At 31.6% G+C, this 26,116-nt stretch overlaps 2 protein-coding genes across 2 annotated transcripts in view; both read left to right on the forward strand.

Moving 5' to 3' along the window:
* The first annotated feature begins 9,807 nt into the window (after positions 1-9,807).
* On the forward strand, positions 9,808-10,352 carry LOC135138666 (uncharacterized). The gene is made up of 2 exons (XM_064068641.1): positions 9,808-10,155; positions 10,311-10,352. Exons 1-2 carry the CDS (start codon positions 9,808-9,810, stop codon positions 10,350-10,352), a joined length of 390 nt encoding a protein of 129 aa, XP_063924711.1.
* Positions 10,353-16,854: 6,502 nt separating this feature from the next.
* The window catches only part of LOC135138991 (myelin regulatory factor), a 98,767-nt gene continuing 89,505 nt past the window's right edge, over positions 16,855-26,116 (forward strand). Inside the window, exon 1 of the mRNA XM_064069052.1 lies at positions 16,855-17,095. Coding sequence (XP_063925122.1) covers positions 17,044-17,095 — 52 coding nt within the window. The 5' untranslated portion in view covers positions 16,855-17,043. The remainder of the gene's footprint in view (positions 17,096-26,116) is intronic.

Below are 26,116 nucleotides of genomic sequence, written 5' to 3' on the forward strand. Positions count from 1 at the left end.
ACATAGTCACTGGTATTTTCATACAGTAAAAGGATTTTAGTAAAAACAAAATAAATATATTAGCTACATGAATTAATGAATTTATTGAATGTTGAATGTATTGTAAGGTATTTAAATTAGACAATGTTTATCATTAGGATAAACAGTGACTGATGTCGCTGACTCAAATTCTTGTTTAATTAATAATGCAGTTAGCTAGGGATCTCTCGAAAAAAGTGACTCACTTCAAATTCTCATTAAAAATGCAGTGACAAATTTTCCAAAACCAGTTTGTTGTACAATCTCTTATAAATCATCAGAAATAATTCGATGATACAAGGTGATTCACACAACAGTACGAGCACAGTATAGATATCAATCAGTAGAGACAACTCGCCGTTTTTCGTGACCCGTTTTCGTGGGTGGTCGTTCGCATTATGACCGAATGAGGGCGCCCAACTGACGTATAAAATATTTGAAATTTGGCAGTTTTGTTACAATATTTTTGCCGGTTTTGCTTGTTTAAGACTGCTTTTCCAGTAGAATTGTACAAATAGTATAAAAATGTAATTTTCACAATAAAAGGTAAAATCTTTGTCCGATGAATTTTCATACAGGATCCCTGTTGTGCGCCTTATTCTCTCCATCGTGTTTGGAATTCTTGGAAAAGATAGTAAACATAACACACTTTTTGTTTAAAAAGTCGTCGCAAACGGACAACAACGGTGGTTATGAAATAAATAATAAAAATTTATTATATATGATTCCGTTGTTGTGGTGAAATTAAATATAAAAATAATAAGAAACAAACTACATGTAACAAAAAATTATATAAGCAGACCTTCTCTCAATAAACAATTTTTTTATTCATCATGTATACAGGGTGACTGCGAAATAAGTGCAAATATTTTAACCACGGCATCCCCCACCCTAGTAGAGCCGAAATATAGAAAAAACAAATTAAAAATCGAATGGGGCAAAACCCCCATGAACCACCCTCGATACGAAGGCACTGAGCCACCTTGTAAATAGAGTTGGAAAAACGTTCGAATAAAAACGACCTAAACACTTTCAGTTTCAATTAAAAGTAAAACCGACTTTTTGCTGCTTATCATTCGTTCATTCATTTACTCATTCATCGCTAAAGGTCAGTGTGAAAGTTTTTTGGTAGTTTTGATTCTGACGGATGTTTGGTCCTTGTCACAACGATTTTACATTGTTTATTGGAACAGAAATAAGAGCAACTTAGAATGCTACTACCTTTTTACAAGAAATGTTGAAAATGTTGTCCTTGACTAGCAATACAGGCCTCAGAGCGTCGCAAGAGGTTTGTTGATAGGTAAAAAAACACCGGAGTAGCGGCTGCCACTTTCACTTGTTGAAGTTCTTCGATAATTTCTGGACACTGTTGATTTCCACAAACGAACTGTTTCATCCAACTGATACACATTTATCGAAAACCGTCTCTTGAAATCGTACTTGTTGACGAATACGTGGAGTTCCATCGGACAAAAAGTGAGTTACACAACGTGGACACAGCGGGCTCCAAACCCTGTACTTTGTCAGCATGGTATGGATGTGGCCGTATTCTTTTAATGTAGGATGCACTACAAGCTGCGAAAATCCAAATTCTCCTTTCTGCCCCATCACGGCCACGATCGTGAGTTTGAAGTTGAAGGTACCATGATCTCGGAGTTGCTGTACCATTAATGCAAATGTTCACGCACACCAATTACCATTTCGACACAATCTGCATGGGAAAACTCCACCATAAACCGATTTCACCGACCGCTCGATGCTAACTGGCCCTTTTCGTGTTTTTCACGTTGCGATTAAAAAAGTGCCTGATAAAGTAACTTTTTTGGTTATTAATTCGACTCGCTCTGTTCCATTCATTGTAGTAAGTATGTAGGTCACAAAACAGTCCAGCGGCGCGTACAACAATTTACATTTAATTTCAAATAATTTTTTCTAGACACTGCTACTACTTAGGACCGTGAATTTTACCCAGTGACATAATCATATTGTGAGCTATTCCCCATTTTTTTTTTTGCATGTATTTCGCAGTCACCTTGTATATATATATATATTTTGACCTACACAATTTTGAGTTTTATTTTGAGACGTTGCTTAACCCGTTGGTACGGCTTGGGTAAAAATTACCCAAGCCGTACATTTTGTCAAATATCCTTTTTCGCTTAATCCCTATGGACTACCGGTTTCATGAATTCCTTAATTATTCTTACCTGTGTCGACCCATACCAATTACCCGCACTTTATGTGAGCCGACAAATATGCATTTTTTTTGTAATAATTTTTTTTTAATAAAAATTTTACTTTACTCGTATATGATATTACGCTTACGGGTTAAGTTGTTAGGTAAAATGGGTTTGACTATATATTAACAAGACGCCTTTGCCAAGACGCACTGGAAAACTGTTTTGGATGGATTAGGAAACAAAATGGAAATTCTATTAACCCTATCAAAAGCCAATTTCAAATGGCTTTTGGAAAATTAATCCTACAAGATTATTTTGATGAAACGAACAGAGGTAATCAAAACTGCGAGCCTAATATGGAAGAAATTTTAAAGTTAAATGTAGGTCGTCGTTTTGATGAAGAAGAATCAGTCACCACGGTGCAGAAGACCACCTTAAAGATTGTGATTATCACTTTCACACAGCTGAACAAAACGCAATTAGATATATCTGTGGATACCTAATTCGGAAATGTTTATTAGTACATAGTTGCAATGAATGTGAAAAATATGCAAATGAACATAAAAGTTTAGACAACACAAGCATATATTCACATTTCAGAGCCTACCAAACGAAGAATTGCGAGTTATTTGGTAAATTATATATGCCAAACCAGTGACTATGTATTTAACATCTATACTCACTGGCCAAACGATAATTTCTTTTTTTACATTTGTGAATTAGAGCAAATTTTTGTGAAAATTTTGAAAATATAATTTTACAAACAACTAATTTGTTGAAATTTTTAAATTTATATAAGCAAGCTACATTTGTTCCTCCATGACAAAACTTTCCATACGATTATTTGCTTGCTTTGTATGCTAGGATGAGATTATTTTATGCACTAAAATTTGTAAATGCTAGCTTTAAATTTACAAATGCCAAAGGTGAAAAAATTAATAGAAAGAAAATAATTTGGCAGCATTAACTTTTTTTATTTTTGTAATTTAATTTTTATTTTATTTATTTTTTCTTAAATAAACCTCTTTCTTTTTAGATGTATTTATTACATTATTTTTACAATGATAATTAAACCTCAAGTATTCGGGGAAAGAATGTGCGAATTGTCAAATTGTATAAGTAATTAAAAAAAACTGTAACAAATCATCGTGTTTATAAATTAAATATCGACTTTTCTTTTTTCTTATTGCGATTCACGATTATACGATTTGAGCAAACTACACAGTTTTGCAATAAATTGCGTACACGAATCAATTTTTGAAATTGTAAATGAAGTGATACTTTTTAAATTGGGTGGCGACATCTAGGAATAGTTTAGGCAACGACCACCCATGACGGCTTAAAATTCGGGTCAGAAAGAACAAAGGCGCCGACACGAGCTGTCTCTACTGATTGATATCTATACTGTGGCTCAAGCCAAGTAGTTACGCTCAGGTTACGCTTACGACTACTTGGCTGCAACACAACATACATCCTAAGTGAAGCACTGGATCCTACAGGATTACAAATGTGTCATGTTCGATATTATACCTAAAAATAAAATAAAAATTGAAAAGCGTGGTTCATGGGAAGTGTGTATATGGTTGCATTAAAAATACTGATAAATTTTTGGTTGCAGATTTGTAATGTTTGCTTTTGATTGGTGTTTGTATTTCACTACAAAAACAAAATATCTGTAGAGACACACAATTACCTTGAAAATAATTATATTGAATTATATTGTTATATTGCTATCTAAAAGAAATACATATCATCCAAAATAAAGTATTTTCAACAACCGATAAACAAAAAAAAAAACGAAAACAAAATTGTTAAAATAAAAATAAACAATCTGATTTTTAATAGATTCATTCACGATTACCTATATATACATGGGTGGAGACCGTAACACGTCCTATAAATATTTGCCTTAGACAAGTGTTATTTACAATATCGATCATTATTTGGCCTATAGTAATAACTAGAAACACAAGTTAAACTTGTTTCTGGACTAATACTTAATACCTAATTATGGAAGTTCTAATGAAAATATTTTGGGCCCGCTAACTTTAATATTTTGTTTTCCCACGACTTTACATTTTATATTGTTTTGTGGTTTCCCTTCTTAAGTATTTTTTGTTAATGAAATAAAATAAAGTATAAAATTTTGTAAATTCTGGACATTTCAATTAGAAAATGCTTAAAAAAAAATTAAGATAGGAGATGATTAAATAAAGTTGAATTAAATGTTATTTCGTGTTTTACCCTAAATTAAAAAAAAAATTCATTCAGTATTTTCAGTGGATCACAAGAACGTGGTCTATAAAATATTGCCTAATTCATTGATATTATACCCAACGTGTGCAACTTCAAAAAATAAAAATAGTCTATTAGAAAACGGTACTGAATATCAGGGTATACTTGTATTTTTTGCCCACAATTATTTTATTTAATAATTACTTACTAAGCGAAAGGTCTGATTTCTTATGAACATTATGAAGTATGACTGCAATAAATCTAAAATTTAATTAAAATTAAAAATGTTTCATTATTATTGTTTATTAAACTAATGCTTTCCAATAAATTTGTCAAATGTCATTCATACACAATAGTATCTGTTCATAAAACGCATGCTTTTTTCGCTGCGTTTTCTTCTATGAAAAAACAGAAAAGACCAACGTCATCTTGATGACTTTTTCAATAATTAACACCCGTTATACAGTTTGTTAGTACATTTATATTTTTTGCTCAAAAAAATTAATAAATGAAGCAATTTATTTTACTGTATAAATAAAAACTGCGTACTTACTCAATTTCATGAAGCCGGGAATGCACTACTGTTTTTGTTAGTAATGAGCGATTAACCTAATTAATCATCACAGAAGGTTCTGGAAATAAAATTTTAAGTCTATACTTGACTGATACGACTGTATAAAAAGTCATTGTTAAAGTTTTGAATTCAAAATTTGACAACCAGAGAGAAATGGGTTCAGATCATTGCCAAATTTACGATTAACAAATGGTGTTTCAATAAAAATGGAAAGAACTATAGTAGTGTGATATTCGAAGGAAAAATGTGCAGCCGCAGTGGGATTTGAACCCACGTCTCGGCGGTTGGCGTGTGGATATTCTTCCAACTAAACTATTCGACCTACTTATTTTTCCTTGTTTACCAACGTGTTATTGTGTCGCCAAAGTAGTTTAAAAATTCTCATCTACTTTTGTTAAAATAAAAGTAGATGCAAAATTTTGCAAATATTCGGTTTAAAAATCATTCTTTTTTTTCAATCCAAAAAATTGCAATATTCTAATCGCCGATTCTGGAAAAATGGAGGAGTTATCGAAGAAATGAGGCTAAAAGCTTATTTCTGTAGGGCGAAATCTATTAGAAAATGTCTTTAGTTAAGTTTCTAAAATAATCGAAGATTGGCCGAAATTTCCATACTGAAAAATTTTGCTTTTGAAAAAGCCAACAAAAAATTCGCAAAAAATTCAGGGGTATACATTCTGAACTGCTGATTCCAAAAATATAACGTGTAGAAATGGGCGATTTTTTAAATTTGGTGGGAATTATCAAAGAAATAGGCCCGAAACTAATTTTTGCAGGTCGAAATCTGCAAGAAAATGTCTTTATTTAAGTTACAATAACAATGTGCATGATGCATTTATACAACACACAATGTCATTTTTATCTTGGGTGATTTTTTTAATTATCGCCCTAGTTACCCATGATACTTACGTCAGCAGTTTTATTTTTACTGTTAACGTAAACGTCATGCGTAACTAGAATAGAAATTTAAAAAATTACACGGAATAGCGTAATATACAAGGTGAGCTGGTGAAGTAGAAGTTATTTTCGCTTCCATTTCTTGGAAAATTCCAACAATTTTACCCCAGAATTGATCAAATGAAAAAATGCCAATTTTCGAGGTAAAAAAATGCATTATCAAACCAAATGTTTCGAAAATTTTAGTCCGGAGGCATTAATACTTTCTGTTTTTCAAATAAACTGTCGAGACTTATATCCCAAATTTTTTTTTTGAGTATTTTAAGCAACTTTTCAAAATTCTCAAATTGTCACCGTATAAATTTTTTCAGCGCTTTTAGAGCACGAATCGAAAATTACTCAAAGACATTTTCTTGTAGATTTCGACTGGTTCTTGTAGATTACGACTTTGGGCTTCATTTCATCAAAAATTCTAATAATGTTTCTAGAACTGATAAAATGAAAAATGACAATTTTTATGATGTATATTTGAAAATTTTCATTTGAAACTGAATTTTTCGAAAATTTTGGCCCGGGAACATCAACACGTTATGTTTTTGAGTCACTTCAAATTTTATTAGTGAATGTTCTGATTTCTATGTCACTGAGTATATTATGAATCTACACTTAAATTGTAATTATCAATGCATTCATGTTCTTAGAAGTGTTTATACCGGGTGACAAAAAGATGAATGAATAAAATTTCCCCGCAAAAAGTGGGTCAGAAGACCCACTATATACCTACTCAGAAATGTTCTAAGCATCTCTAACAATATGACTACAGTTCGAATTTGTTTCAAATGTACAGGTTGTTCCGTTTAAAATTTATAAATAATATTTATAAGAATCGTAAATCTTGCATGAAAATCTGTTTACCCCTTAACTTAACTGGAAACTGGAAAACCGAATGCTCTAAGATATTGCAAACATTTTAAGTTTAAAATAATCATAGTAAATCGCTAATCAAAATTTATCTGTTTATTCCCTTCAAAAACATGATGACGTCATCTCGAAATTTTGCTGCATAGAAATTGCAAAAGCAAATGCCTTGAAAAGGTGCAAAATATTATGAATCTATACTTACTCGTAGTCGTCATGAAATTCATAGTTTTAGAATTGTTTATACAGGGTGACCCAAAAAATTAATTTATTTTACCGATCAAATTTAAAACGGCCCACCCCATTTTCTAGAAAATATGGAAATACATTACATTTAAATAGGTCGAAAAATCAAATTTTATATTTTTTATAAGAAGCTGAATTTATTTGATTCAGGGGTTAGGGAAGAAAGAAAAAAAAAGATTGCAAAAGTATAATAGACTACATCACATATAGACAAAACCGAAACACAAAACAGAAAAAGAATATAAATAAACTGAAGTTAGAAGGCAACGCTAAAAAAATATATGCTAAAGAAACGAACGAAGTATTAGAAGAAAATGATACGAGAAAAACGGAATGAATTTTAAGAAATACAACAAGAGAAATGTGCGGAGTCAAAACTATAGCAAACATACGGTGGTGTAAAATGCTTTAATACAATTTTGATTTTTTTTTCTAATAATCTACATGTCTAGTGCAAAAAACTAAGGGGGATTCATAAACCACCAGTGTAAGAATTTTAGAGAATTTTAATAGCATTTACTGTCCACAGTTTATTTTTGTAATTCCGAGGCAACGTTGCCACGTTATTTTACTTTTTACTTCCCCAAGAGTAAGTTACGGAAGTATTGTAATCGAGTCCATCGGGCGTCTGGCCATTTTCATATTTCTTCAATGTATCCTTAGAATACAAAAAAATAGATCTCCCGTTTTCGTCCGTCTGTCTGTCCATCGTCTGACTGTGTCGATTTTTGGCAGAAAGCAAAAATCTCCGAAGCTACTGGACGGATTGTTGTCAATTTTTATACGTTTATTATAAATATTATGTAGATGGTAAAGCGCTAACCAAACTTTGTCTAATTATCACTACCAACAATGTGATGACATCACCTCAAAATTGTAAATAGTAAAGGGATTTTAAATTGTATAAAATAACACAGTCCTACATGTGTAGTCAATAAATCCGTGTTAGAATTGCTTATACAAATAACTCAAAAAATCAATCAATGAGTCAATTTATTTTATTGATTACAGTTTCGGCAGTATTTTTCTGTCATTTAAAGAAAACATGATGCAGTCTATGCTTTATTGTCATAATGATTGGCACTTTTAAAAAATAAATTCTGACATACATCATTCACACATGTACCTAAATAATAAAGTTTATTAGGTATATCCATCCACATTCCAGACTACATCAAAATGACAAACATGGCAAATTTGAGATTATAAGTACGTAAAGCCTGTTTTAGAGCTTATGTCACTGAAATGACAGAACTGTCGTTTCGTGGCCGAAACTGTATATCAGGAACGGCTCACTTCTTTTTCCGGAAAATTTGGTAACACAATACTGTTATTATTAGTATCACACCGTCATCATCAAAAATCATCACAAAATTTTGTAAAGGAAAAAGTCATTGCGGTTCTCAAAAAAGAAAATAAAATTCGCAAAATCGAATTGTAGGTAATTTTTTGAAAAAGCTGGACCTGTTTTATTGTACTGCAGGGGCCAGGGAAGTTCTGTCGAAATAACTTTCGACCATTATTTTTTAAATTGATTAGCAATCAAAATCGTAGTAAGGTTATTTTTAAAATCTATATTAACAATATTTTGTAAAGAGATAAATGAAGGTACTATTTTAATCAAAAAATATTAGGCACTGTCATTCTATCATTTATGAGTTTATGACAAACTGTATGTGATTCAAGCTTTTCTGTCATTTTGACAAATATTAGCACTTTTCAAAAATCTATTTTGTCAACCGATGCCTTAGATTTTATTAATATCCGACAGATATGACACTACTGTCAGTAAATTAGGTTATCTACATAAAGCACATTTTACAAGTTATGACATTAGTAAATGACAACTGCCGAATATTTTTTGAATAAAACTGTACATGCTTTGTTGAGGTATAAATAAAATTGTGTCTTAATATACAGTGTTTGTAATTTTATTTTGAATTGTAAGTGTTCACATATTGATATAGAACACCTTTGTTCTTTATTTATGCATGTTATTTTTGTTCTGCTTTTTTATTTTTATTTTTTTGAAAGACACCGCATATTGAAAGAAAGGGTACCGCGTCAATTCGTCGTGCACAATTCGTCGCGCGACAATTGATCGCAAACAACTGATCGCAGCGTCAATTGGTCGCAGCGACAACTGGTCGCAACGACAACTAGTCGCAGTCACAATTGATCGCAACACAATTCGTCGCAAGTACAACTGGTCGCATGCGACAATTGATCGCAGGCGAAAAATGATAGCGTTTATAGAGAAATAAGTAATTGTTATGAATAAGGAAAATAAATTAATGTGCTATATTCTCAAAAATGTCATTATTTCTAAAAACAGTGTCAAAATAAATACATACGAGTTCCATAAAAACGGTAACTATTAGGCTCATTTCCGACTAAACCAAAGTGCAAAAAAGTGAAAATATTGTAAAATATTTTTTTAATGCTGATACATCTCGTCGGTATGCTACTGTAATGTTCATTTGGATTATTGGTCTTATTGATTAGACGCTCAAGTAAGTCATTCAAGCTTTTCTTCTCACAAGTTTAAAGTTTGTCAATTAAACGAGTGAAAAAAATTGCTTTTTAGTTTTGCAAGTTGCGGCAAGCACTTTATGCAATAAACAATTTGCAAGTATAAACGATTTGCTAGAGACCTCTAGCCAAGCAGTATTTATTTCAAGCTTGTCTGGAAACTTTTTATCTAGAGTGGCAAGCGGCATCAAGTTATTATTATTAAATATGGACACCAAGAAACGGTCGTGGTCCAAGGAAGAAACGTACGCCTTGATTCAAATGTATGAAGGATTCCCGGAATTGTGGAATGTAAAATCAAAAATGTATCGAGATAGGATTAAAAAAGAAAAAGCGTTTAAGGCCATAGCAGATAAATTTAAAGCTAGTGTAAGTGAAATCCAAAGAAAACTACACAACCTCCGCACTCAGCAAAATCAGGAATGTAAAAAAATTAAGAAAAGACACAGTGGAGAAGGCGCTGATGACGTGTACAAGAGCTCTTGGGAATATTTTGATGCTCTCAAATTTCTGTTTAATGACGAAATTTCAATGGCACAAGGCGAAGATAATTTGGTAAGTAATAAAATGTATTTTGAATTGTTAAATGTATTTATTGTTGTATTGGAAGTTCATTATTTACACAGTAATTAAATGTGCCTGTATTGCCATGCAACTTCCCCTTCCGGTGAAACAAAATAATATCGAAATTTTTACATGTTTTACTCTAGCACGAATTAAAAGACTATCTGGTGTACACGGCAATGCAATAAGTTGCCAAAGCGCCACTCTAGATAGCAGTTGCTGAGAGGTATTTGGTCAATTTATTTGCTGGTATGTAAACGCTTGCGCAAGTACTCTCAGAAGTTCCCCTCGCAAGTTACTTTCTTGTGTACACGCAGCTTTAGACGTCATTTTTCTTTAATAAAAAATGCTTTTAAAATTATTACAACTGTCAAATTAAAAAGTTATAGATAAATCGTGATAAAACTCTCGTTACAGTTTTAAGGGAAAAAGCATTATTTTCATTACGTTTGATAGTTTAAAAAATGAAATATATATAGTTTTTAATAAATTTGGTGCAAAGAAATTTGAATTTATATATTAACAATTAATCTTGAAGTTTATTGCATTCTTTGCAGACAATTTTTTGCTCACTACAAATTAGTTCTGCATTATCTTTAATCCATGATAAAACCAAAGATGTTTTTTCATTCAGAACTTTTTTGAACGCTCACACTGTTAATAAGGCGCTTGTAGATACGACAGAATGAATAATTTATCTCGTTCCCTTTGCTAAGTACCTACATACCAATCTCCACTTTTACGCCATTTCTGTAAACAAGATCGTAAAAAGATTAGTTTTGACCATGGAGCAAAGGAATATACTCATACTGGAGGAAGTGCCAGACTTAAAATGATGGTTTCGAGCCAAACCGGTAAAGTGTCATAACTCATAAACAGTACCCCTCATTACCCAGATAAGACTGCCGATGACAGTGACGTACAGTTTTTTTTTTTTGATGCGGCTCATGGAATAAAATTTGTTGAATAAAACAACGCACATAACAGATTTATATTCTCTATTAATTAATATTATTTAAAATATTTAAATCAATCAACACATCACGAGTAACAAGTAATACAAACAGTGAATACCGTTAAAAAATACAAACAACCAGGATGACGACGCCACTGAGTAGTGGTTATTCGCAATGGCGTGACTAATTTTTAGCTTGGGAAGTTTGAAAAGTTTTCACTCGGAAGGCCGACTATTCACTCAGAATTATTTGCCTAATCTGCCGGATGTAGGTGGGCTTCTCCAGCCCATGTTGTAAATTTTTGTAGGATGCAAAGTGCGGAGAAGAATAAAATCAGCTGGCAGCCCGTAGTAGGGTCATTCATGGAAAACTGCGAACCAATTATTTCTTCCTTTTTTTTAGATCTGAGAGCTGTTTTACACGTCACAGAAATATCTATCGTAAAAGGAATTTTTAGAAATAATGTTCTCGTCATTAATCGGTTGCAAAAGATCAAGAGGCACTCGAAGCAAGCCCTGACAAACTTATTAGCGGCGCCAGCGGAGATCTCCAATTGGCTGCGGTACCACCATGGACACTCGCGTAACCTCCTTTTCCAGAATTGTCAAAATGGCATTGCCAAAGTCAAAGCAATCATGAATTAAGCATTTCATTTTAAATTCAGTTAGTATCAAGTGGTACATGGTATTCGTATTTTGGGTTGCGTAAAAATAATTTTCAGAAATAATTTTCTCGTGACTAACCCTGTATAAGTATTTTTTACACCCACATATGGTACAACTGAATTTTTCTTCAGTACAATACTAGTCACATAATAATAATTAAAAAATAAGTTTTTAGTTGCATAAGTACCTACATTTCTTAGATTTCCCGGTAACACAAAATTATTCTTGACGCTCTAACAAAAGTTTTTGCAATATATATTTACAATACACGTAAACCTTTCTCAAACCCTGTAAAAGATCCGTTGCAATTTACAAGGGTTTAAAATAAGTATTATATCCGTCCAGTGGAATTTATATTCGCTGCATATGGATACTCTAGATGTACTATTAGTTCATAAATTTTATTGTTTGGTGATATGTATAAAGACAAGAATAGACAATAGAGGCAATTCTGTATCAAAACGTGTTAAAATATAAAGGTTGTTAAAAATATTATTTTTTAAATAACTGTAATCTAGTTAAAAACAATAAACACTTGTTTTTATGTTGAGTACTTATTATAATGAAGCTAGTTCCTATAATATAATAAGTTAAATAAGCAACGAGATAAATAGAAACAATCTCTTAAAAAAATAACCAAAATGACAATTTATTAATAAAAAATCTTATGTAACAAGGTGTTTACGCTCGTATTTTTTAATTTTTAAAGTGCAACTACAAACTTCGTCATTTATCTATATTCAAATTATTTTTAATTCGATATTTACACCTTACCTGGTTGCTAAATTTATTGCAACTTAAAATTCAGAATACAAAATATTTAGTTTTAATAAAAGAAAATACTTCCCGATGAATTTTACCTTGCGATCAATTGACGCTGCGATAAATTTACGTACGATCTATTGTCGCTGCGATCAATTTACGTGCAATCAATTGTCGCTGTGATCAATTGTCGCTGTGATCAATTGTCGCCGCGATCAATTGTCGCGTGCGACCAATTGTGCTGCGACGAGTTGCTTGCGATCAATTGTCGCGCGATCAATTGTTTGCGACCAGTTGTCGTAGAATCGAAAGAAAGACAAGAAAAATATAGAGTAAAATGTGGCAATCAAATACAGGTTGTTCGATTTGAAACAACTAAAAAAAGTTGTGTGCTACTCAAAAACAAGATACTGTATTGTCAAAAACAATTTTAAAGTTTACCGTGCAATATTAATCTCTGATTTTCTTTCAATCTTTAATAATTTTCTATATAAATCTCCTCGGCCTTATGTCTTGAAAATTGATAAGAGGTATTGAAATTCTGTAAACGCCATTGTTGTCGACTTGAAAGGGGAAGTACATTGCAAATATGACCCATATATGCCGTGAGCGTCGCGACGCCAACATCTTTTGATTCTGATATAATATTAAATTACTAAAAACCACTGCGAAAATAACACTCCCACAGATTTTTACTTCCCGAGCGTAAGCAAAGGAAGTATTGTAATCGAATCCGTCGGCCGACTCTCTACTTTTACGTTTTCTCAATCTTTCATGACCCCTAGAAGACGAAGAAATAGGTCTCCCATTTCCGTCTGTCTGTCCGTCTGTCTGGCGTCCCGGATTTTTATTAGACAGATAATCTCCGAAAGTACTGGACCGATTGTAACGCTAACCAAAATTTGTCTAATCATCCCCACCACTAATGCCATGACGTCATTTCAAAATTGTACATAGTAAATGGGTCTTAAATTGTATAAAATAACCTAGTCCTACACATGTAGTTTACGACTCCGAATTGAGTTTTTACCCGAAACGTCCAGATTTTTAGAAAAAAAATCAAAATTATAAAACAACATTTTGCAATTTAATTTTGAATCTGCTAACCCGAATGTTTTGAAATGTTGCAGATGTTTTAAAGCTCTAAAGAGCATCATAAATCTTTAGTCAAAATATATTTGGTTATCCCCTCCAAAAACTTGTTGACGTCAGCTCAAAAGTTTGCCGAATAAATCCTATCTAAAATGTACAAAATATGATGCGTCTGTACTTGTGACATATCACTCCATTCATATTTTTTGGATATGCATATACAGGGTGACTCAAAAAAATTAATGAATGCGCAAAATTTATTTTACTGATTTACCCAGGAACTACAAAACCGAATGCTTTGAAATCTTGAAGATGTTTTAAAATTATCATAAGCATGGTAAATTTTTGGTCAAAATGTATTTGGTCCTCCCTCCTAAAAAATTTATGACGTCACCACAAAATTTTGCTGAATAAATCCTATCTAAAATGTACAAAATATAGTGAGTCTCTTCTTGTGATTTATCACTCCATTCAAATTTTTTCGATTTGCATATACAGGGTGACTGAAAAAAATTAATGAATGCGTCAATTTATTTTATTGATTTAATCAGGAATTACAGAACCGAATGCTTTGAAATCTTGGAGATGTTTTAAAGTTATCATAAGCATGGTAATTTTTTTTATCAAAATGTATTTGCTCTTCCCCCCTAAAAAATTGATGACGTCACTCCAAAATTTTGCTGAATAAATCCTGTCTAAAATGTACAAAATATCATGAGTCTGTACTTGTGATTTATCATTCCAATCATATTTTTTGGATTTGCATATACAGGGTCACTCAAAAAAATTAATGAATGCGTCAATTTATTTTATTGATTTAATCAGGAATTACAGAACCGAATGCTGTGAAATCTTGGAGATATTTTAAAGTTATCATAAGCATGGTAAATTTTTTATCAAAATTTATTTGCTCATCCCCCCTAAAAAAATTGATGACGTCATTCCAAAATTTTGCTGAATATCTAAAATGTACAAAATATCATGAGTCTGTACTTGTGATTTATCATTCCATTCATATTTTTTAGATTTTCTTAAGAGGTGGCTCGATTTAATCAGGAATTACAAAACCGAATGCTTTGAAATCTTGGAGATATTTTAAAGTTATTATAAGCATGGTAAACTTTTGTTCAAAATGTATTTGTTCATCCCTCCTAAAAAAATTGATGACGTCACCCTTAAATTTTGCTGAATAAATCCTATCTAAAATGCAAAAAATATGATGAGTTTGTACTTGTGATTTATCATTCCATTCATATTTTTTAGATTTTCTTAAGAGGTGGCTCAAAAAAATTAATGAAGTCAATTTATTTTATTGATTAAATTAAAGGCAACACTTATTATTAGTATTACATTGGACCAACCCAATTTGGTAGACACAAAATTTTTTAAAGTAAAAACTCGGTTGAAACATAAGGGTAGCACGCTTTACTTTAATATTACAGACGTGCATTTGTTTTGTGCGCTGACTAGGTTCCGCGAATGTGGTATAGACATGTTTATAATCAACCAATTGTGAATTCCACCGTCAAAAATTAAAATAAAACCCAATGTTTTATATAACAAGCGGAAGTCGAAGCAATAAAACCGATGGTCGTTTTGTTTACAGTTTCTCTGTTTGACTCTCACGTATGCTGTTACGCTTGTCATCTTAAATTAAGAATGTTTATACATAAACGATTTTGCCTCTCATATTACACGCCGGCGCCGTATACGTGAGTAAATTGTTTCGTTATTTTATTGATTATAACAATTCAATATTCAAAACGACCCAATTCATTTTCCCGAAAATTTGGGAATACAATAATTTTATTCTTAGTATTACACTACATCTATCCCAACTGATATACGTGTCCTTGCAAAAATGTTGATGACGTCATCGCAATTTTTTTTAAATTCCCACTACAAAAATGTAATGAGAAAAAAAACACAATAGGCATGCAGTCGTCAAGTTTCCGACAGCGAGGGAAGTACTGTCTAAACTCTTTGGACCAATTTTTTAATTGAATTTTTCAATTTTTCTTTCTTTTTTGTTTCTTCAGTTTTCGAATTGCAATTTTTCCAGTTTTTAAGTTTAATTTTTCAGTTCTTCAATTTTCTAACTTTTGAATTTTTCAAATGTTGCACTTTTTCGATTTGTAATTTCGGAGTTTTCAGTTTTTAATTTTCCAATTTTTCATGTGTACAATTTTTGGTTTCGGTTTATTTTCTTTATTTTTCAATTATCTTGGGATTTTTTTCCGTACTCTAGAGGTCATGAAACGTCGAGAAAACTTGAAAGTGATAAGTCGTCCGATTGACTCCATTGCTATACTTCTTCAACTTACGCTCAGGAAGTAAAAATGAATCTAAGCTGGTCATCGAGCAGGTTCTCTATTCCCGACCCAGTTTTCATAAGTAATATTCTTCAGAATTAAAAACTTCAACTTTTTTTAACAGAGAGTAAAGTAGTCCAAGATTTCAGTTTTACAATATTATTACAAGTTAACAGTACATAGTAGTGTCATTGTGTGCATATGTTTTCATGACAGTATGAATATAGCAACCAGATATATCTCTTCATTTGGATAATAATTTATATTATTTACAGTTAAAACTAATACTACACGTATAAGTATTTTCCATCACTGTAATCTTAATTTTGTGAGGAAAATCTGCAAAAAAGATAAATGCTCCTCCCTTCAAGAAGGTAGGTACAAGCAATGGCGTTTACAAAATTCCAACAGGTCTATCAGTTTAGAAGATCCAAGGCTGCAGAATTTTATCTGGGACTCTATATATGGCTAAAGAGACGGCAATTGGTAATTAATGCTTCGCCCTGAACATTGTCCCCTCTCCCCCTTTCAAAAAAATTCGGCGTGTAACATCCGGTACGTGTAAGTCGCAAGTCCATGGTATCAAACATTTCTGTGACGGTTATATGTATTATTATTATTATTATTAGTTACTAACCAGAAGGTAAAACGTGTAGGCGACACCTTTTTGTCTTTACCTGTTCTCTAATTTACAGATTTTTTTCCACTGAAAATACGTTTGCAGTATAACATTGCCCACAGCCCACCTCTTAGTGCCGCCACTGTTTGTTTTCCATCTTAATACACGAGGCAGTTGATCAAAACTACAAACATTTGTAATTAATCTCAAAAAACGTGACCAAAGTATTTGCACGTCACTCTCCATAATCATAGACAGCGGCTCCCTGTAATATGTGCATACCAACATTACCAACACACACAACCCACTTGTTATTGACATCTGTCAAATGTCAAAGAACGTGTCTGCTTTTGACATAACTCTGTATATTCTCGAAAGTTTCAAAAGTTTCCACGATTTTCCGCGCTTTGTGATGTGAAAACTATGGAAAATCGCGTGAAAAGTGAAAACCAATTGACTTTTAACTAAATATCATGCAAGAAATGGACGCGTTATCTGCTGACTTGGCTCTGCAGGCGATTTTAGGTAAGTGTGGTATTTTCCAGTTTTTTTGTCAGATTTTTCCCGACGGAGTTGTTTTTGCAAAATTGGTGGCGGGGAGGTTTTTGATTTTCTTGCTTCGGAGTCGGATATTCGGGGTCGCGGGCTTATTGTACTTGAATTAAATAAATGAATTGAATAAATGTTTTTATTGAGGGGGGAGGACACAGCTATTGTATTGTTGACATAATAACAAGATCTGTATCTGGCTACAGCTATAATTGCGTTAGTTTTATTGTCCTGTATTGTTGACCCTTTTCCTGGACCGAATTTAAACTTTAAACTCTTTGTTGGGACTCAACAGGTGGTTGTATTTTGCACTTGTTCAGGACACCCAGACCTGTATTAAAAAAAGGAAATACATAACTTGTTTACTTCGCTAGTTGTCTAGGCTCTTTTTTGTTGATATAATTTTCAATGGTGCCAGTAATTTGGAAAATACGGAATGACTATTGGATATAACGTGTATATTTGGTTGCCTATCACCCAAGACCCATCCTGGATTTCCAATTGGGACAAATTTACAGTTAGCTGCAAAAGTCTTCAGTATAAAATGCGCGAAACTAATCCGAGATTCGATTTTTACAGCGTATCAAGAGTGTGCAACCACACAAGTAAACATTCAAAAAATACTCTTCCATAAAATTGTAAGAACCTAAAGAAAGCATGCAGAGAAGTAATGCTTCAGTATTTTATAAAATTGTATTCAACTCCTGGTTTAATATCGGCACGGAATTCCATTATTTAATGCGATAAACACCACGCTTGCTGATAAACTTTTATTTTTAATAGGCGCTTCTTACGTCAGCATTGTTATTGTCTGGAGTCTGCTAAGACCACGTTAAATTTGTACGTCTGCTTTATGTCTAAAATTTCGATAAAAATTTGGTAAGAAATTTGACACTCCAAAACTCACACTCGTCTAATGTACGGAAAATTACAGTATAAAGTGCTCTATACTCAGAACGATATTTTTGTAGCGTCTAAAATTATAATAATATGACAATTATGCAGAGATGATTGAAATCTGCAGAAACGAAGGAGTAAAAATTGTTTACAAGGTAGCAAAACAAAATGTATTCTTACACGAAAGTGCAATATAAATGCATTGATTGGAACAATTACTTTTAAAATGTAATACATTACAATACTCATTATTCAGTGACAACAGTAATTCATTACCTACAATTACAAATTACTTTTTTTTAAGGAGTTCATTACAATTAGTTTTTGCACACAAAAATATTACATACAAAATATATACATGTCGAAAAATCAAGAAATCAAATACATGAAAAAATAGAGCATCGAAAAATCTAGAAATCGAAAAATGGAGAAAATGGAAAAGTCGAAAATTTTGGAAAATGGAACAAATATATAAAAGGCGAGAAATGGAAACATCAAGAGATCGAAAAATTGAGAAACCGGAAATTCGAAAAATTGAAAAATCGAAAAATGTGGAAATCGAAAATCTAGGAAGTTAAATAATCGGCATTTCGAAAAATTGGAAATTGAAAATTCGGGAAATCAAGAGAGAAAAGTCCAAAAATCAAGAAATCGGGACACCGGAAAGTCGAAAAATTGAACAAACCAGAAATCGAAATGCCCAAAAATTGAGAAATCCGGAAATAGAGACACATATAAATCAAGAAATCAAGAGATCGAAAAATCGGGAAATCGAAAAGTCGAAAAATTGGGAAATTGATTAATATTTTTCTTTTTTTTCCTAATATACATAGTATTCTTTGAACACCACGATACTCAAAAACATTTTTTTGTAAAGAAATAAGTATTTTGCAGTTAAGCTCCGCCCCCTCGGTGCACGGCGAAGAAAAAAATCGTCACAATTGAGAAGGGGTGGGTGGGTGGGGTTTATATTTAGCCTTTTTTCTTAATATACGTAATATTTTTTGAACAAGACGATACTCAGAAACATGTTTTTAATTTCTTGCAAAGAAATAAGTATTTTACAGTTAAGCTCCGCCCCTTGGTTCACGGCGAAAAAAAAAAGAGCACGTTGGAGACAGGGCGGGTGGGCGGGCTTACATTTTTCCTTTTTGTTTTAGTATATGTAGACTTCTTTTCACAACATGAAACTTAAAACATTTTTAAAACGGAAAAATTGTATCAGGAAATATAAATTTTGCAATTAGGCTCCGCCCCATAATTGAAAAATGCATATTTCATTGCAAAAATGTACCATTTTAACCATGTTTTAAGTTTCCTGTTGTGAAAAAATGACCATGTACATTAAAAAAAGGGCAAAATGTTACATATTTTATCAAAAACTTGACTGTGACTTACAGATTAAATTTAGAAAACCTTAGAGGGTGGACACTCAGAAAATTTTATTGTCGGATTATGAGAGGTTTGAAAGGACGGGCTCTATCGGTTACCTGTAGATTTGAGTGGACCAGAAAAATGGCTAAAGTTTGTTTGACCACAAATTTTAAATATTCTGCCCCTATTTACTCAATTATTTATTAAAATATTTTATTTCTGTAAAGCACATTGGATTTTTTAATGCAATTTCAATGAATGTACCGTTTTGAAAATTTAAAATTGATCCATAAATAGCGAAAAGCAGATAATCTCATACTCACCACAATTTTAACGCGTTGTAGTTTTTTTGACAAATAAATTTAAAAAAATGGAAAAGCAGTCTGGTTAGGGTTTTTTACGCTCATTTCAACGATGTGAAGTTTATTACAATCGGAAGTATATTTTTTTTGGGGGCAGAAGTTATATGTATTTCCCTATGCTGGAATAAGCTTTAGCTCACCCTTAAAATGATGAAGAGCTTATGTATATTATGGTTACCGTTTCTTAACAAATTCTGTGCTAAACTCGTTTTAGCTTTTAACTCCCTACTGGATTAATCTTCTCTTTTTGGAGACGAAACAGGTATAATAATGCCATCAGGTCAAGTAAACGATTCGTAGAGAAAAACAAGACAATATTTTTGAGTATTTTGGTCAAAAGTAATTGCAAAAAGTAATTGTAAAAGTGTCTGAATTACTCAAAAAAAAGTAATTCGTTGCAATTACTATTTCCATTTTTTGAAAAGCAATGCATTACAATTACTCATTACTTGAAAAGGAATTGAATTACAGTAATGAATTACTTGTAATTGAATTACTGTATAAACTAAACCTATATGATATTATTTAGTAGTGAAATTGGAAAGTCTTTGTCACGGGATTCTACCTGCTACTGGTACAATGTCATGAAGGATCTGTTTTCTTTAACTCCACCACTATCATGTCGTTAAATTATAGCTACAGAACTGACATTATTTTATCTTATTTTTTATTTTTCAGCTTTATTAGAAGAAGACTTTTTGTAAGCGGTAATATATTTTTTCTCTTTTCGTTTATGAAGTTCTTAATATCAAAATAAATTATAAAATCTCTGACTAAATGAAAATTTTTATTATTCAAGTTATTTTCTTGGAACTACATTCGTTTATTGTAAAAGTTTTCGTTCTATTTCATATTCAAATTAATGTTGTATGCTCTAATGTAACTTTCATAACGCTAGTCAAACGTATTTAAAAACAAGGATATGGCATCACTAATGACTGCATTTGATCTTTGATAGCAGCAGCTATTTTAAAACATTCAACACATGTTGTTTTTACTTCCCAAATTAAAAAAATATTGTCTGATAAATAAAATCATTCAGGTAGAATTTAAATTGTTAAATTTTTTTCTTGGCGCTTCACTACAGGATTACAGTGACGATATTAAAACAGTGAATGGATTTTTATGAATAAACGTTTTCAGATTAACTTTAAATACCAGGTAAAACTGTTAAATTTCCAAACTGGTCGGTTTAGTCTTTACGTGTGCTATATTTTAAGAGGAATTTTGACTGTTTTTGACTAATTACGTCAAAATTACGACATCATCGATATATTTAAAATAATGTAAATAGAACTTCCCTCGCTCCTGAATCATAATCAAACAAATATACATACTTTCTTAGGTAATTTATAAAATTTGAATTTAATTTTGTTTATTTTTAAACTTCTTTGTAGTACCAATCTTATTAGAATACTTAATTAAACTATGTAGTCAGTTTTTTCTTAAACATAAGTTAATAGGTAATAAATTTTTGATCAAAAAAAGGCTTCTATCAAGTTTCAATATAAAAAATATATGTTTTGGCAATATCAGCACGTTCTTTGTTCGGTTTGACAGTATTTTAAAAATAAATTTGATGGCCTGATAGACGCCTATCATATGGTACTAAAATACAAGCAGTTCCGTATTTCGTCACGATTTTTTTATTTATTAGGAGTATGTTTTTCAGTTTTCAGTTATTAGTAGTAAGAAAAGTCAAAAGTTATGAATCTTAGTTATATTTATTCAGTGACATACAGCCTAAGAAATACAGCTTCTCCGAAAATTATAAATTTGATTTTGCGAATTTTATTTTTTTTTAAGTTTCGAAAATCGAGGCGGATTTATAAACCACAAGTTTAGGAGTATGTTATTTAATGAAATTTAAAGACCTTGTACTATGAAAAATTTTTAGGTGACATCATCAAATTATTGATGGAGGTGATTAGATAATTTTGTTTTGAGTTTTCCTTTACATGTATTCATAAAACACAAATAAAATTTAACAGCAATCAGACAGACCGACAGACAGACAGACAATTGTAAACGGGACACTTATATTTTTCATACTCGAGCTTATGCTTGGAAAGTAAAACATTCACAGAAAATTAGCGTTTTATTTTGTTGAAAATATTTTATTTCAGTCAGTGTTTAATTTATTTTGACTTACGCTGCATTATATTTTCGTATTAAGAAAAACAAGGATGATTTAAATACGTTTTTATTTTTTTTTAAGATTTTGCAATCACTACAATTATTATAATGGGTATTTGGCGAAATTCCACTACAAACATTTTAAGTAAATAATGAATTTAAATTTGCGTAAAAATAGGGGTGCTATAACTTTGAAGCCTTTGCCTGTCTGTAGCATCGTAGCTTCCAAACAGATAAACCGATTTTGAACTTTTTTTTTGAAAACTAGTTTAATCAGGATGGTTCTTAGCTAAGTCTTATGATAATCTCTTCAGTCATTTTTTTGTGTCGGGGTTTTTTAAATGTCTCGCTTGTTTCTTATGTTGTAAATTCATGTGGTTTCAGTATTATTTTGGTTAAAAAATGCGAAGAATGTTGTTTGATTACATTTGTAATTTGTTATCTAAATATAATTCTAATGTTATTTATTTTATTTTATTGTGTTTGTGTGAATATTACAACCTGTCTGCTGTTTGTCGGTTCGTCCGTCTGTCCGTCCGTCCGTCCGCGCGTCCGTAGTCTGATTTTATTAGACAGATAATCTGCAAAACTATTGGAAATTTTATGTGTATTTTAGGAATAGGTGGTAAAATGGTAGCCATTTTGTCTGATCATCCCCACCAACAATTTGATGACGTCATTTCAATGAATGGTATTCTAAAATGATTTGAATGTTACACAAAAATATACTCATATACTTGTAGTGTACGAATACACTTTCAGTTTTTTTTCGCTAAACATTCAAATTTTCGCAAAAACATTTGCAAGTATAATAACGTTTTATTCCCGACAGGTTTTGATCGTCTCCGTGGCGCAGTGCGTGTGTCGAAGATAAGACGACCTGCGATTGTGGTTCGATGCCGAACTTGGCCCTCTCCTTTTTTTCTGGCATTGGTATAACGTTGTGACTACTTTTCTTTTATGCTGTGACTATAACATGTTGATGACGTCATCATAAATTTTTTATTGCTCAAATTAAGATCGAGTCGCCCCATTTTCTCGAAAATGTGAATACGCACGCCTATATATAATAATGATAAAATAAAAATTATAATAATCAGAACATTTTGTTTGAGTATGGTTTACTTAGGTTTATATGTATTTTAGGAATATCATGGAGGTGGTAAAATGGTAACCAAAGTTTGTTTAATCATCCCCACCAACAATTTCATGACGTCATCTCAAAATTTTACATAGTAAATGCTATTTAAATTTTATAAAATAACATACATATGTGTCTCCTTTGATTTTTAACCATAGACATTAATATTTTTTAGAATTGCTTATACATAGGATGACTCAAAAAAATGAATAAAGCAATTTATTTTATTGATAAAATTTAATCAACATTTTTGGACTACATTACATTATACCTAGATACTCATTCTGATGAGTTTTTGAGATAACGGTTAAATACGTTTGAACCATCCAGATATTCGTACTTTTTTCCAAATTACGAAAATATAGTGCAGACCACGGTCTTTTAATTTCAACTAATTCAACACTGATCAGAATAAAATATTTCCAACAACATAAAACTCTAATCATTTTCTTTTGATTTTAAGAACAAAACATTAATTAAGAATTTCCGCGTAAGCATTATAAAAATAACACTGTTACTACCGAGATAGTACAATAACAAACGCGAACAAAATTAGCCATGGGTTTTTGAAAATTTGTCAGATTACCATGAATTTGGCAGTTTGAGTTGGTGGAAAACGTAAGAATGACAATCTTTCAAAAATCCATTACTGTTTTTGGTTGTTTTTTTACTCTCGCGGTATTTAGCAACGTAAATAAAATAAAATTCCTTTTATTGTCCAGAAATTACAGAAACTTGACGTGAACTCGCTTACTTGTGAATGTTTTGAAATATCTGAAAAATGAAAATTACAATAATTAGACAAAATATAAAGATGATTTTTCAATTTTTCGATTTGCAATGTTCTGGTTTTCAATTTTTTGATTTTTTAACTTTAGAGTTTTTATTGTTTGTTTCTTCAATTTTTGATTTTAAATTTGTAATATTTAATAAAAAAAAATCACTTTTCGAATTTAACGATTTTATTTTTCCATTTTTTCAGTTATTGTATTTTAATACTTTGTCATTTATGCAACTTTTCAATTTTTTAATTTTTAATTTCTTCACATTTTCGATTTGCAATGTTTTGTTTCGGTTTTTCATTTTCTTTATTTCTATTTTTACTTTTTCAATTTCAATTCTTCGAATTGCAATTTTTCAATTTTAAGTAGTTTCCATTTTTAAGTTTTTCAGTTTTTCGATTTTCCAACTTTTGGATGTTTCAATTTTTAGATCTTGCAACTTTTCTATTTGCAATTTCACGAGGTTTCAATTTTTGGTTTCAGTTTTTTAATTTCTTTTGTTTTTCAATTTTCTGATTTTATAATTTTCCTGTTTCAAATTTTCGATTTGCCATTTTTCGGTTTTTAATTTTTAGTATTTTCAATTTTTCGTTTCTTCAATGTTCGATCTGCAATGTATCTAGTTTTCATTTTAAATATGTAATAATTACAATTTGTTTAAATTTCCAGATTTTCTACTTTAATTACTGGTTTTTAAAGTTTTTCGTTAATTCTTTTTTTCAATTTTTTGAGTTTCAGTTTTTCAATTTCTCGACATCAATAATCTTTCAATTTTTCTTCCTTTCAATATTACAGCTTTTCGGCTTCACAATTTTGAAGATTTTATAATTTTGCGATTTTACAATTCTTGGGATTACCAATTTTTCGATTCGATTCTTTTTTTTCTGATTTTTCGGTTCATTAATTTTTCATTTTAAATGGAAGGCTTAGTTGAAAGAAAACTAATTGTAAATAAAAAAAGATGGAGAATCTGCACAATATATAGTAGAGGAATGAGAAACACGAAACAAGAAATACAAGAAAAAATCGAAGAGTCCGAAGAAGAATTTCTATTGTTAGGAGGGAACTTTAATGCCAGAATAGGGAACAAAAGCAGGGAAAAAGACGGGGAAAACACACGAAAATCGAAAGATAAAGTAGAAAATAAAGACGGAAAATTGCTGTGGGAATTAATTGAAGAAAGAGGTTGGGAAGTCTTGAATGGGGTGAAGGAAGGGGACGAGGAGGGGGAATTTAACTGGATAGGTAAAAGAGGGGAATCGGTAATAGACTACTTAATAGTAAACGGATTAGCAGAAGAAGAGGTAGAAACATTCAAGATAGGAGAAAGAGTGGACTCCGATCACATGCCACTAGAAGTAAAAGTAAGGGGCATAAGTAGAGGGAGTGAAGGAGTGAAGGAATGAAGTAGGAAAAGAGAAGAAGATATGGGTATGGAATGAAAAAGGAATTGAGCATTATAAAAAAAAATGTTGGAAGTGGAATTTAAAGAAGAAGGAACTGAAAAGAAAATGAAAGAATTAAAAAGAGAAATTGAAAAAGCAGCCATAAGAAAAGAAATTGTAACGACAAATTCAGAAAAGAGAAACAGATGGTGGGATAGCAGATGCAGAGATTTAAAAACAGAAGCAAGGAAATGTTTACGAAGGTGGAAAAAGGGGAAAGGTATAAAAGAAGAGTACTGGCAAGCAAAAAATAATTATAGAAAACGATGCAAAGAAAAGAAAGAAGAGATACAGCAAGAAGAAAAAGAAAAAATTAAAGCCATAAGAACTGAGCAAGAGGTATGGCAGTATATAAATAAAGAACGGAAGAACAAAATCACGATTAGTGAAGACATACCTATAATACAGTGAAAGAAGCATTTTATGAAACTGTTGAATGGAAAGGAAGAGAGAATTGTAGTGCAAGATAGTAAAACCGGGATTGGTGGTAGAGAAAGGGAAGCGGAGATTCGAGTAGAGGAAGTAGGAAAACAAGTAGGAAGACTGAAAAGGGGAAAAGCACCGGGGAGGGATGGGTTGGTAAACGAAGTGTGGATATTTGGGACGGATGGGATGATTGAAAGATTGAGCGAGTTAATGAATGATGTGTGGACGGGTAAAGGTTTTCCCAGGGAATGGAGAGTAGGACAAATAGGCCCAATTCATAAAAAGGGTAGTAAAGAAAAAGTAGAGAATTATCGGGGAATAACTCTTCTAAATACGGCATATAAAGTGTACGCAATGGTGTTAAATGAAAGGTTGGTGACAGAGATGAACGAAAAGGGTATATTACCGGAAAGTCAAGCGGGATTTAGAAGAGG

This window comes from Zophobas morio, unplaced genomic scaffold, assembly GCF_036711695.1.
Source record: "Zophobas morio isolate AGI-343-1 ecotype UQ-CSIRO unplaced genomic scaffold, CSIRO_AGI_Zmor_V1 ptg000030l, whole genome shotgun sequence".
Taxonomy (NCBI): domain Eukaryota; kingdom Metazoa; phylum Arthropoda; class Insecta; order Coleoptera; family Tenebrionidae; genus Zophobas; species Zophobas morio.